The 14,706-nt window shown below is 43.8% G+C and overlaps 1 protein-coding gene across 1 annotated transcript in view; it reads right to left on the reverse strand.

Moving 5' to 3' along the window:
• Window positions 1–14,706, reverse strand: part of ATG2A (autophagy related 2A) — a 112,800-nt gene that overhangs the window by 87,201 nt on the left and 10,893 nt on the right. The window contains exons 3-10 of the mRNA XM_075837200.1: window positions 14,422–14,574; window positions 14,190–14,292; window positions 13,732–13,900; window positions 11,845–12,015; window positions 10,955–11,051; window positions 10,693–10,854; window positions 10,163–10,305; window positions 9,108–9,192 (exon numbers count right to left, since the gene is read on the reverse strand). Of these exons, the coding sequence (XP_075693315.1) occupies window positions 9,108–9,192; window positions 10,163–10,305; window positions 10,693–10,854; window positions 10,955–11,051; window positions 11,845–12,015; window positions 13,732–13,900; window positions 14,190–14,292; window positions 14,422–14,574 (1,083 nt within the window). The remainder of the gene's footprint in view (window positions 1–9,107; window positions 9,193–10,162; window positions 10,306–10,692; window positions 10,855–10,954; window positions 11,052–11,844; window positions 12,016–13,731; window positions 13,901–14,189; window positions 14,293–14,421; window positions 14,575–14,706) is intronic.

Consider the following 14,706-nt stretch of genomic DNA (forward strand, 5'->3'; position numbering starts at 1 on the left):
TTAATTTTCACTCTGCACCATCCGCTGTGCATTAACCCCTTCGCGCACCACGAGTTAATAGCATGTCGTGAGGTGGGGGGTGATGTATGGAGCCGGCTCACGCGCTGAGCCCATGCCGTACGCTAAGGGTGTCAGCTGTGTATTATAGCTGACACCCGGGACTAACGGACAGGAACAGCGATCGCGCTGTTACTGGAGCCTGTAAAAATGACAATATACTGCAATACATTAGTATTGCAGAGTATTGTACCAGCTATCTACTGATTACTGGTTCAAGTCCACTAGGGGAACTAATAAAATGTGTAAAAACAAAAGTAAATAGTTATTATTAGTGACATTTTTTTTAATAAATATTTAAGGTCCAAAAAAAACAAAACCTTTTCCCATTATTTCTCTAAAGTAATGTGACAAAAAATAAATAAATTTGTATTGCTGTGTCTGCAAAATTCAAAACTATTACAATATACCATTATTTAACTCGCACGGTGAATGCCGTGAAAAATAAAGAATTTAAAACGCCAAAAATCGCTGTTTTTTGGTTACCTTGGCTCTACCAAAAAAATTAATAAAAAGTGCTCAAAAAGTTGTATGTACCAAAAAATAGTACCAATAAAAACTACGGCTCGTTCAGCAAAAAATAAGCCGAGATTACGGAGCTAAACGAGATTTCGTTTCACTTGCTGCAAATTTCACAGAAAAGATTCAGAAGTGTCAGGATTCTGAATACACATGACGTCCAGGCTGGAGGTCATGTGTATTCATTATCAGGACACTTGATTAACGTTAATCTCTGTTTATGTGGCTGCACATTGCTGCTGTGTAAATAAATGTAGAGGAGCGTATGATGCTGACTGGTCACTGATTGGTCAGCGTAATACACATAAACACGCCCAGTTAAAAACACAATACACGCCCAGTTGGACAGAACGAAAAAAAAAACGCCCAGTTGTCCATTTCAAACCTCATTTGCATATATATAAAATAGCTCATAACTTGGCCAAAAATGAACGTTTTAAAAAAATAAATAATGTTACTGTTATCTACATTACAGCGCCGATGACATGCAATAGGAGATAGGGATTTGAGAATCTGGTGACAGAGCCTCTTTAAGTGGTGTAGTTTCCAAAATGGAGTCACTTTTGTGTGGTTTCCACTGTTTTGGCCTCTCAAGGGGCTTTGCAAATGCGACATGGCACCCAAAAATCATTTTAGCTAAATTTGAGCTCCAAAAGCCAAATAGCGCTCCTTCACTTCTAAGCCCCGCTGTGGGTCCAAACAGCAGTTTATTACCACATATGGCGTATTTCCGTAATTGGGAGAAATTGTTTTACAAATATTGGGGTGCTTTTTCTCCTTTATTCCATGTAAAAATGTCTACATTTTTTCAGAAAAAAAGTAGATTTTCATCTTCACACACGAATTCAAATAAATTTAGCAAAACAACTCAATTCAACATGCTAACTATACACCTAGATAAATTCCTTGAAGGGTGTAGTTTCCAAAATGGGGTCCCTTTTGGGGGGTCTATACTGTTTTGGCACCACAAGACCTCTTCAAACGGGACATGGTGCCTAAAATATTTGCTCCTTTGCATCGGAGGCCGGTGTTTCAGTCCATTTGCACACTAAGGCCACATGTGGGATATTTCTAAAAACTGCAGAATCTGGGCAATAAATATTGAGTTGCATTTCTTGGGTAAAACTTTCTGTGGTACAGAAAAAAAAAATGTATTACAAATGAATTTTGGCAAAAAGAATAAAATGAAATTTGTAAATTTCACCTCTACCTTGCTTTAATTTCTGTGATACGCCTAAAGGGTTAAAACACTTTCTGAATGCTGTTTTGAATACCTTGAGAGGTGCAGTTTTCAAAATGGGGTGATTTATGGGGACTTTCTAATATATAAGGCCCTCAAAACCACTTCAGAACTGAAATGGTCCCTGAAAAAAAAAATTAAAAAAAAAACGCCTTTTGAAATTTTCTTGAAAATGGGAGAAATTGCTGCAAAAGTTCTAAGCCTTGTAACATCCTAGAAAATAAAACAATGTTCAAAAAACGAAGCAAACAAAGTAGACACATGGGAAATGTAAACTAGTGACTATTTTGTATGGTATTGCGATCTGTTTTACAGGCAGATACATAAAAATTTTGAAAAATGCTAATTTTTGCAAATTTTCTCTAAATCTTGGTGTTTTGTCCAAATAAATATTGAATTTATCGACCAAATTTTTTCACTAACATAAAGTACAATATGTCACGTGAAAACAATCTCAGAATCGCTTGGATGGGTAAAAGCATTCCAAAGTTATTACCACATAAAGCGACATGTCAGATTTGAAAAAAATCGGCTTTGTCCTGAAGCCAAAACAGGCTGAAGGGGTTAAAATACATGTGTGTTTGATGCGTTTTGTGCACGCTTTTTGGAGCATAATTAGGACTCCCATTGACTATGGAAACATTTGGCATGCTTTATGCGCCAAAGAATTGACATGACGCTTTTGTTAACGGTCGCGTAATTTAAATACACTTTTGTAAAAATCGCATTGTATGTACTCTGCGCGCTTCCCCATTGATTTCAATGAGAACCTCAACCAAGCTTTTTCTGATGTGTATTTTGGAGCGTAAATACACGCCATGTGAACAGAGCCTCAGTGATTATTTTCCTAATTTCCTCTTTAAAATTGCACATCTTTCCATCCAATATTCTCGAATATCTAAAATATTCCTATGTATATATGGAAGTGACTGCTCAATCCCCATGACTGGACACTGTATAAAATAATAAAATCATTAGTGGTCTCCAGGACCCGCTGCTCCCCTTACTCCTCACTGGTGCAGACTGGACTGGACGGGCAGACACTGTTCTCTGCCTGCCCGCTCAGTGGATGAGACTCTGCTAATGTGTTGGATTAGTCATCATTACTGTGTTGAGGAGGCCAGACTCATGAATAAGCGAGGACTGCTTATAATTCGGCTGTATTGCTGTAATGATGGGGGTAGGGAAACGGACAAGTGAGCCCTAATCTACCCGCCACTCTGTCCCTGCCTACTTGCAACGACCCGCCCTAGGCGACGGGGTACAACTGGGCGGCGGTCCCTACGCTCAGTAAGTGCACGAGACAAACAGACAAGGGTACACAAAGCAAAGGGAAAAGGGGCAGTTGCCCACGGCAAGACCGTGAGCAACAAGAGTGGTGAACGAGCCGAGTCAAACCAGGAGTGTACGAGGTACCAAACGCAGAGCAGGAGAGTAGTCAGTAAGCCAGGGTCAGTATGGAGCAGGATCAAATAGTCAGAAGCTGTAGCAAGGCCAGGAAACCACACGAGAAGAATCACAAGCAAAGGAGGAACAGGAAAGGCAGGTATAAATAGACAGAGGGCGGGAGCTAGCTCCGTCTGGCCAGGCTGCGATAGGCTCTCCCACTCCTAAGCCTGCCAGCCTGAGTGGTGGAAGATGGTGTCAGTCTCAGAGACATAGATAATCAGTCTGCACCTGAGTCTATGGGAGTATACACAGAAGTTGTGCCTGGCAGATCCTTTACAGTACCCCCCCTTTTATGAGGGGCCACCGGACCCTTTTTAAGTGGACCTGGTTTATTGGGGAAACGGAGGTGGAACTTCCTGACCAATACCCCAGCGTGAACATCCCGGGCGGGTACCCAAGTCCTCTCCTCAGGCCCGTATCCTCTCCAATGGACCAGGTACTGGAGGGAGCCTTGGACCATCTTGCTGTCCACAATCTTGGCCACCTTGAATTCCACCCCTCTCAGGGGTGAGAACGGAAACAGGAGGTTTCCTCGAGGGAGCCAAGGACGGGGAGCAGCGTTTAAGGAGGGAGGCATGAAACACGTTGTGTATTCGAAAAGATGGGGGCAGCTCCAGTCGGAAGGAGACAGGATTGAGGACTTCAATGACCTTATACGGCCCAATAAACAGGGGAGAAAACTTCTTGGACGGAACCCTAAGGCGCAAGTTCCTAGACGATAACCACACCAGATCCCCGACCATAAACAAGGGGTTAGCAGAACGTCTTCTATCAGCCTGAGTCTTTTGTACGCTCTGGGACGCCTCTAGGTTCTTCTGAACCTGGGCCCAGACTGTGCACAGTTCCCGATGAACGACCTCTACCTCTGGATTGTTGGAACTACCAGGTGAAACGGAGGAGAACCGTGGATTAAACCCAAAATTACAGAAAAAGGGGGAGACCCCTGACGAGTTACTGACCCGGTTATTAAGGGCAAATTCGGCGAGGGGAATGAATGAGACCCAATCATATTGACAGTCAGAGATAAAACACCTTAAATATTGTTCTAGAGATTGATTAGTCCTCTCAGTTTGGCCATTAGTTTCAGGATGGAAGGCAGAGGAGAAGGACAGATCAATCTCCAACTTTTTGCAGAAGGCTCTCCAAAACAATGAAACAAATTGTACCCCTCTGTCCGAAACAATATTGACAGGGACCCCATGGAGACGCAGGATGTGTTTGACAAACAAGGTAGCTAACGTCTTGGCATTGGGTAGTTTGAGGGCACAAAGTGTCACATCTTACTAAAGCGGTCTACTACAACCCACACCACCGACTTGCCTTGAGATGGAGGCAAATCGGTGATAAAATCCATGGAAATATGGGTCCAAGGTCTCTGGGGAATGGGCAAAGAACGTAGTAAGCCCGCTGGTCGGGACCTGGGAGTCTTGGACCTAGCACAAACCTCACAAGCGGCAACGTAGGCCTTAACGTCTTTAGGCAACCCAGGCCACCAATAGTTTCTGGCAATGAGGTGTTTGGTACCCAGGACGCCTGGATGACCAGATAGTGCGGAGTCATGATTTTCCCTAAGTACCCTTAGCCGGAATTGCAGGGGAACAAACAGCTTGTCCTCAGGAAGGTTCCCGGGAGCTGAACCTTGATCAGACGCAATTTCAGAGACTAAATCAGAATCAATAGAAGAAATGATTATACCAGGAGGCAAAATACAAGCAGGATCTTCCTCCGAAGGAGGGCTGGCCTTAATATTTTTAGACCCAGCCCTATAGGTAACCAAAAAGTTGAATCTGGTAAAAAATAGCGCCCATCGAGCTTGTCTCGGGTTTAGCCTCCGGGCAGATTCTAGGAAAACCAGATTCTTGTGGTCGGTAAGGACCGTTACCTGGTGCCTAGCCCCCTCCAGGAAGTGGCGCCATTTAATGGCTAAGAGTTCGCGGTTGCCAATATCATAGTTACTCTCAGTGGGCGAAAACTTCCTGGAGAAGTAGGCACAGGAACGGAGATGGGTGAGGGACCTGGTACCCTGGGACAAGACAGCCCCCACCCCCACCTCGGATGCGTCAACTTCCACGATAAATGGCTCCATTTGGTTGGGCTGAACCAGTACCGGGGCCGAGATAAAGCACTTCTTAAGGACCTCAAAAGCCTGGACAGCCTCAGGGGGCCAGTGGAGGAGATCAGCACCCTTGCGAGTGAGGTCCGTAAGAGGCTTAGCGATGACCGAGAAGTTAGCAATAAATCTCCTGTAATAATTAGCGAAGCCCAAGAAACACTAACGCCTTCAGGGAGGCAGTTTGGACCCATTCCGCCACCGCCTGGACCTTGGCGGGGTCCATGCGGAATTCATGAGGAGTGAGGATTTGACCCAAAAATTGTATCTCCTGTACCCCAAACACACATTTTTCGGTTTTCGCAAACAGTTTGTTTTCCCGAAGGACCTGGAGCACCTTCCTGACATGCTCAATGTGGGAGGACAAGTCCTTGGAAAACACCAGTATGTCATCAAGGTACACTACAAGAAATACCCCCAGGAAATCTCTTAAAATCTAATTTATGAAATTCTGGAAGACCGCAGGAGCATTACACAACCCAAAGGGCATGACGAGGTATTCGAAATGACCTTCGGGCGTGTTAAACGCAGTCTTCCAGTCATCCCCCTCTTTGATGCGGATAAGGTTATACACCCCCCGTAGATCAAACTTAGAGAACCATTGGGCCCCCTGAACCTGATTAAAGAGATCAGGAATCAAAGGAAGGGGATACTGGTTCCTTACAGTGACCTTATTCAAGTTACGGTAGTAAATGCATGGCCTAAGACCACCATCCTTCTTCCCTACGAAGAAGAAGCCAGCACCTACCGGGGAAGTAGAGGGGCGAATGTAACCCTTGGCCAGGCATTCCTGGATATACTCTCTCATGGCTTCACGTTCGGGACAAGAAAGATTAAATATCCTACCCTTAGGGACCTTAGCTCCTGGTACCAATTCGATAGCGCAATCGTATTCTCTATGAGGAGGTAACACTTCGGAGGCCTCCTTAGAGAAAACATCAGCGAAGTCCTGAACAAACTCAGGTAGCGTGTTCACCTGCTCAGGGGGAGAAATAGAATTAACAGCAAAACATGACGTCAAGCATTCATTACCCCATTTGGTAAGATCCCCAGTATTCCAGTCAAACGTGGGATTATGCAACTGCAACCAGGGAAGGCCTAAAACCAAATCGGACGATAATCCCTGCATCAACAGTACAGAGCACTGCTCCAAATGCATGGAGCCAACAAGGAGTTCAAAAACAGGGGTATGCTGTGTAAAATAACCATTAGCAAGAGGAGTGGACTCGATACCCACTACCGGGACAGGTTTAGGCAAATCAATCAAAGGCATAGCTAGAGACATAGCAAATTCCACAGACATGATATTAGCAGAAGACCCTGAATCCACGAAGGCACTGCTGGTAGCAGACCTACCACCAAAAGAGACCTGAAAGGGAAGCAAGATTTTATTACTTTTCATATTTACGGGAAATACCTGTGCGCCCAAGTGACCTCCCCGATGGTTACTTAGGCGCGGAAGTTTTCCGGCTGCTTATTCTTACGCCTAGGACAGGTGTTCACTTGATGCTTGTCATCCCCACAATAGAAGCAGAGACCATTCTTCCTGCGGAACGCTCTACGTTGTCGGGGGGACACGGAGGCCCCGAGTTGCATAGGTACCTCCGAGTCTTCCGTGGAAGAGTGAAGCAACGGGACCTCGGGGGGCATCATGGGGGAAAACACAAAAACTTTCAAGTTGTCGTTCCCTGAGACGTCGGTCAAGTCGTACCGCTAAAGCCATAACTTGGTCTAGGGAGTCAGAAGAGGGATAGCTAACTAGCAGGTCTTTCAGGGCGTTCGACAGGCCCAACCTAAACTGGCACCTTAAGGCAGGGTCATTCCACCGAGAAGCTACGCACCACTTCCGAAAGTCAGAGCAATACTCCTCAACAGGTCTCTTACCCTGACTTAAGGTCACCAGCTGACTCTCGGCAAAGGCAGTCCTGTCAGTCTCGTCATAAATGAGTCCGAGAGCAGAAAAGAAACGATCAACGGAGGAAAGTTCAGGGGCGTCAGGAGCCAAGGAGAAGGCCCACTCTTGGGGCCCTTCCTGGAGCCGGGACATAATTATACCCACCCGCTGGCTCTCAGAACCTGAGGAGTGAGGCTTTAAGCGAAAGTAGAGCCTACAACTCTCCCGAAAGGAGAGAAAAGTTCTCTGGTCCCCTGAGAACCGGTCAGGCAACTTGAGGTGGGGTTCAAGAGGTGAGGTGAGGGGCACTACCATGGTAGCGTCAGGCTGGTTGACCCTCTGAGCCAGGGCCTGGACCTGTAGGGAGAGACCCTGCATTTGCTGGGCCAGGGTTTCAAGGGGGTCCATAGTAGAGTCAGGGACCAGGGTAGACTAGGTATATGGCTTGTGATTATGTAATGATGGGGGTAGGGAAACGTACAAGTGAGCCCTAATCTACCCGCCACTCTGTCCCTGCCTACTTGCAACGACCCACTCTAGGCGACGGGGTACAACTGGGCGGCGGTCCCTACGCTCAGTAAGTGCACGAGACAAACAGACAAGGGTACACAAAGCAAAGGGAAAAGGGGCAGTTGCCCACGGCAAGACCGTGAGCAACAAGAGTGGTGAACGAGCCGAGTCAAACCAGGAGTGTACGAGGTACCAAACGCAGAGCAGGAGAGTAGTCAGTAAGCCAGGGTCAGTATGGAGCAGGATCAAATAGTCAGAAGCTGTAGCAAGGCCAGGAAACCACACGAGAAGAATCACAAGCAAAGGAGGAACAGGAAAGGCAGGTATAAATAGACAGAGGGCGGGAGCTAGCTCCGTCTGGCCAGGCTGCGATAGGCTCTCACACTCCTAAGCATAGACATAGACTCAGGTGCAGACTGATTATCTATGGGAGTATACACAGAAGTTGTGCCTGGCAGATCCTTTACAATTGCTCTTACTAAATAGTGCAATTTTTCCATAAACTTCACATTGATGTGAATGAGGCTAAAGGGCGGCTCGTGTCTGAACGACTCTAAATGATGGAGCTGCAGTAAATGTTCTGACCAATCAGGTTCAGTGAAGTGCAAGGTCTCATGACAGACCAATCAGTTGCTAAATCCTGTATTCAAAAAAGGGCTGGACAAGCACGGAGCCTCTAAGGAATATTCATCAGTACCAATTTTGTTAAGATACACAGATGAAATTCAGGACAGCTGCAGTGGAAGTGAATGGAAGAAAAAAAATCACAGTCACATAGTTATCGTGCTTCGTCTGAGTTTGCCACAAAGACAAAGTAACAGCAGCATTTTGGTGACAGATGCTCTTTTAAAAGGAAAATTTCAACAAAAAGGGATCTTCAAAAAATGTCAGACAGTCTGTGAGCACGAACCTCCGCCGAATTTCAAAACCCTTGGGAGTCCAATCTCCTTTGACACACCTAAGAGGTTGCCATTACTAATAATCCAATGCAACATTCAAATCAATAGCATTCAATTAATAATTTTGTGTCGGGAACAGTGCAAAAAGGGTTTGAGCTTTCAAGAGGGTCATAGGCCTTTTGCTCTAAAAACTGGAAGTGGTCCGAGTTCCCAGGCTCCACCGATTCTTCTAAAAAATTTCTATTACATTGCAGATGATTTTTGCTGGATTTTACCGGTTTTACGGAGACCATTACGTTTTATATTTATAAAGGTATTTCATTGAAAGTGTTTGGGATAAGAATCTCTGAGATGCCACTGCTGCTGGTCAAAAACATAATGCATGTAGATAATAGAAGAATAATAATGATGATAATAAGCAGCTCTCACCTTGCATCTTGTTGAGGTTTTGCAATGTCGGAAGAGTGGCAGAAAATGGCGAGTTTCCATACCGTCTAGGGCTGCTGAGCATTATCTGAATGACATAAACCAATACAATCAATAACCAATGTAAATGGATTACACAACCCCAAATATCCACAGGAAAAGCCTAATTAATTCTAGCTATTAAACCTTTACCGCACCGAAAAACGCATGTGTTTTACCGCGATTTGCAAAATCGTGATGAGTCGCGTTAAAACGAATGCGTTTTTTCAATGCCGTGTTTGGACGAGCGGCTAAACCGCACCGTGTGAATATAGCCTTACAAAATCATTTCAAATAAATAAATGCAATATATAACTAACACAAATAATGAAATAAAAAGAAATGCTGAATGGAGTATATTGGTCTAGATAATTTTTTTTCTTGAAAGCAGATTAGACATAGATCGAAAGAATAGAACAGGTAGCGATGCTTACACACATTATATTCCTGCTTCAGAAAATGTTCATGCTCCTTTCTATAGTTTCCAACCAGATTATTATTTTTACCCCCAAAACGTACAAGCCTGCCTAAAGTCTGATGCACATGACCATGTTTTTTTTGTCTGTGCACTATTCACAATTTTGCGGCTAGCACATGTACCCATTCATTTATATGGCTCCAGTCACACGATTGTGATGTGCAAGTCCAAGCCGCAAAAACTCAGGACATGTCATTTTACTGTCCGTATTTGTGGATCATGTGACCTACTCAGGGGGTTGGGACAAACATCAATTCCTTTTTTTTGCAGATCCGTGAATACTGATGGCCCATGGACATAGTACGAAAGTTTTTTTTGACAAATGGACCACAAATACAGACAATGGATCTGTGGATTTTGCGGATCACAAGATCAACACAATCGTGTGAATTGGGCCTAAAACATACAGAAGATAGACAGAAGCCAAACAGGACAAATAAAAGCATGTACACTGTAACAAGCTAAGAGTCATTTGAATGCAAACATGTGAGTAGCTGGGGACAAAACACATCCATTATTTACTGTACCACTCCACACTTACTCCAGGAGTAAAGGCCGGCCCCTGGAACTGGAAACCGCTGTAATCGCTGTGAATTGAAGAGTCAAGGTCCACGTCTGTTAAATCATTTGTAGATCGGACAGAAGTGGCACTGTTTGTCATGGCCGCCATAGAGAAAAACATATCTGCAAAAAAGAATGAATAACCAATTATTTTACACATTATAGTGATGTTGTTTTTCTTATCCTTTGCGTCATAACTTTATTGAAAGAAAAGACAAAATAAAGATTGCAGGAATGCGGTTGGATTAAAGCGGATCTGTCAAAATACTGCATTGCCCTGCTTAAGGTGACAGGTCTGCTCTCCTATTAGACCAAAACAGCACAAAAAATGTTGATAGGAGATATTACAGAATACAGCGGACTCCTAGTTAGGAGTCCAGTGTATTCATGAGTGGAGCACTTCCCCTGCTTCCCCCAGCCCCGTCAGCAGTGATTGATGGGCTGTATGTATACATGCTCCCTTAAACAGGGAAGTGTAGTATGAAGACAGATCCACTTTAAAATCCTCACCTCCATTCTCCAAATTCTGAAAGGGAACAAGTTCAGGATCTGGTACGTATAAGGATGCAGGTCCCGAATGAAGTTGCTGGTTCAGGTCCTGTTCTATGTGCTTCAAATCCTCCATGTCTAGAGGGCGACTCTTCAGCAACTTCTCCCTAACACTGTTTGATTCTGTAAAATATAACCCATGTCAGTGACTTTTTAAAGGGTTTTCAAGTACTCATTAATTAACAATTGAATGCAATAAGCAGCTAACGGTAAATTTGTTCACCTGAAATACTTAAAGCATCCAAGAGTTGTTGCAAGTTAGCGATCTGATGTGGATTCAAGAACAAGTGAAGAGACCCGATCTTCCCATCAATTTCCATCTACAAAAAGATAAATACACCATTACCGTTTAAAGCGTCTCTACTCTCTTCGCCCCAAATCTAAAATACAGCTTTTTTTCCTGTATCAGGACATTGGAAGCTACAACCATTGTCTGCAAGCCTGGAGGCTAAGGGCAAGTATATGGAGTCACCAGGTCAGTAAACCTGTATACAAGTATAAAAAAACACATGCAGCTCTCTCCTTCTCTTCTCAGATCCACCAATTACATCAATGACACCTGTACCCAACTGGATTAGCATGGCAGCTAACTATAAAAAGGTTAAACACAACTTATAACATGGCCAAAAAAAAAGACAACTGAAGCCCTTAGGCCCCATGCACACGACCTTAAAAAAATCTCTTTTATTGCGAACCGTGATACGGTCTACAATTACGGACGCATTCAGTTCTATTGGCCGCAGACACCTTTCCGTATAGCTACGGAGAACTGTGCAGGGAATTATGGAGCATGTCCTATTTTTCGTATTTTACGGGCCGTGCTCCTGTACTTTGGATCGGTGAACAGCACGAAAATACGGGCTGCGGACCGCGGCGGCCAGCGGTGCCCGCAATCACAGGCCGTGATTACGGGTACGGCCGTGTGCATGAGGCCTTAAAGTGATTAACTATTTCATTATAGAGGAAATGCTCTACATGTGGAGGGGAGCACTACATATAAAATACCTACAAAATATTATTAATTTCTAACTCAAATAATTCTACATACAATCTTAACCCCACCACAACATATCTGAAAGACACATAAGAGCAACTGTTCTCTTGTCCTGTCACCTTTGGTCCTGGAAACATATCATTCTGCTTCAGCTTGATTATAAGTTCCGTAGATCCAGAGCAGCTGCCTATTTGGAGGGTAGGGGTAGTAGGTGGTTGTGGTGGTCGACTGGGAACCCCTGATGGTTGAGTTGAATCGGTTTCTGTGTGCTTAGTGGGCTCAGGAAGGTTCTGTGAACATAAAAGATGAGAAAAGCTAAATTTCCAACCAATTATTCCAAAAGGACAATAATTTACAGTGATGTAAAACTTGTATTGTTCGTTTACCGTAGGCGCCGAGAAAGCTCCCATCCTATACTTTAAATATATCCTAGGCCCCTATTCACTTGACAAATGGCAAGAGTGGGCTGGTATAACGTATGCTCGTATAGCTTTTTTTCTGCTGTATGGAATAGTGCAGTCCACTGCACTATTCCAAAAAGAGGTATACGTTGTATACGGTTTTTTTACAATGGAAGCCTATGGGCCATATACAGTGGCATACATGGGAGTCATTTGTTACGAGTTTCTCTCGACGTTTAGCTCAGACAGACACAACAATAGAGGTGAGAAGGGCTTTACCTGGCGCACTAGGAAGCATTTTAGTGTCTGTATTGTGTTACGATTCTGGATTTTGCAGCCAGAATACAGAACTGTGGAACAATCCTATATAAGTAGAATTACTACCAAAATGAGTAGCCTTATCATGATTAACTAAATGTGTTAACTAGAAAAAAAAACACTGCATTAGTTGTGAAGGTAAGATATTTAAACAGTGGTGGATACAAAGCTGACGCTCCCGATCATACCCATAAGACGTGTTGTTTATTCTGCAGAACTCTTAATTGGATTTTTTTTCTTTTTTTCTTTTTACCATTTCTATCAATACATAAACTCCTTGCAAAACAGAACATACAGTTTTACCTGGAGTATTAGGCAGTCCAGCAGCCCTAGTGCATTGGGATGTTACTTTACTCACATTTGAAGGATGATGAGTCTGTCACAGTAAAGAGAACCTGTCGACTGTGCAGCGTAAAGATATCTATGTTGTCGGTCTTACATCTTGCATGACTGAGAAATCTCCATTTTGATGTTCAGTGCTCCGGCTCTCTGCACAGCTCGCTGCCAACCCCTCCCTAAGTGATGGCTCTAGCGTCCAACTCATAGCATAGAGTGGCACTTGTTCACGTGGTGTTAGGGGACATCAAAACAGATTTCTCGGTCCATGCAATTTGCATGACCGACAACATAAGTTTGGTTACACTACACTCCTCAACCTGTTTAGCAGTTTTGGGAACTCAAAATTGCTGACAGGTTCACTTTAACACTGATACAGGTATAAACGAAGTATGACAAACAACTGCAACAACCCCCCTTTCCTGCTGTATTATAAATTTACTCCTTCGCATCAAGAAATAAAAAATGTGGTGGAGAGAGATGGTTCACTAAAAGGTAATGTGATCAAAATACTTAAAGTGTACCTATACTTTCATAAAACATTTGCCATGTCATAAGTTTTGATTGGTGGGGGTCCGAATACTGAGACCCCCCTGATCGCTAAAACAAAGCAGCAGAAGCGAGCACTCGTGTGGGTGCGGAGACGCTTCTTTTCTAATCGGCTCTGCTTGGCTTTCTTTGGAAAGCCGAGCAGAGCCGATTAGAAACTAAGCGGCTCAGCGCTCACCTGAGTTTTCTGACGGTTCATTATAGCAATCTGAGGGGATCCCAGTGCTCAGACCCCTACCAATCGAAACTTCTAACATGTCACAAGTTGTATGGAAGCACATGTACAAAACGCAGCCCAGTGGAATCTGAAATGTAAGCATTGCTGGAACAGTAGACATAGAATATGCAATTTTGCATTGACAAACCCTATTCTGATCATGATGAAATCCCCCCATATATTACCTCAGGGCCCGGTGTAGGAGAAGGTGTGTGTTGCCGATTCTTGAAATCTTCATAGTGCAGCGAGACACCACTGAGCTGCAAGATCTTCTGGATAAAAGCTGGAGGCTGATGGATGTCCACAGGGAAGGTCTGTCCAGAGTCTCGGACAGCCTCATCACAATAATCTAGTCTGAGGGAACAGAAGAAGCACCATGAGTATGCGAGATATCTGGACATAATTGAAACTAATAATGGGCAAAACTAAAGACAAAAAAGGTCAAGGAGAACCTGAAATGATCAAAATTAAGAGAAAGATGAAACCACGGGAGACTATGTCGCAAAAAAGAATCCTGATAAAAGTGGGAAATAAGATAAAGGGAGCACAGAAATTAACTTGTTAAAGAGGGAAGGAAGGAAGCCAGTAAAACAATATAGTACAGTAGGTACAAACATCTAGAGCTGAAAGAGACAAATCTGACCTTTTAATGTGTATTTCCAGGGCTGTCCCAGTGGCAGATTCTGCTGGCGTATTCTCAATTCGGATAATGGTATTTAGAAAGGTCACCTTAATCCTCCGCAACACTACAAGAGATGGAAGATACGAGACTCAAACGTGATCAATGAATCTGTCTCAAGACATAGTGTTAAAAGAAAGAAGGAATAACATGCCATGTTCTGCAGTACCATGTTGAGGTCAGATGTAAACTTTACCTGTCTCTATAGTTTGTGCAAACATTTCCAATCCTTCGATGGGCTGGGGAGGCTCTGAAGGTTCCTCAGCCTGCTCCTTTAGGCACTCCTGGGCAAGCTGCATGCTGGTGGTCATACATGAGGACCAGCTGTGAGACTCTGTAGCCCCTGAACCTGCAGAAGTAGTGACAGCAAATCAGAATGGAGGAATAATAAGAAACACTTACAAAAACATGGACATTTGTGCTATCAGAGGTATTGGATCATAGAATTGCTTTAATGGGTTTTTTCCAACATAACATTTTA

This window comes from Rhinoderma darwinii, chromosome 9 (genome assembly GCF_050947455.1).
Source record: "Rhinoderma darwinii isolate aRhiDar2 chromosome 9, aRhiDar2.hap1, whole genome shotgun sequence".
NCBI lineage: Eukaryota > Metazoa > Chordata > Amphibia > Anura > Rhinodermatidae > Rhinoderma > Rhinoderma darwinii.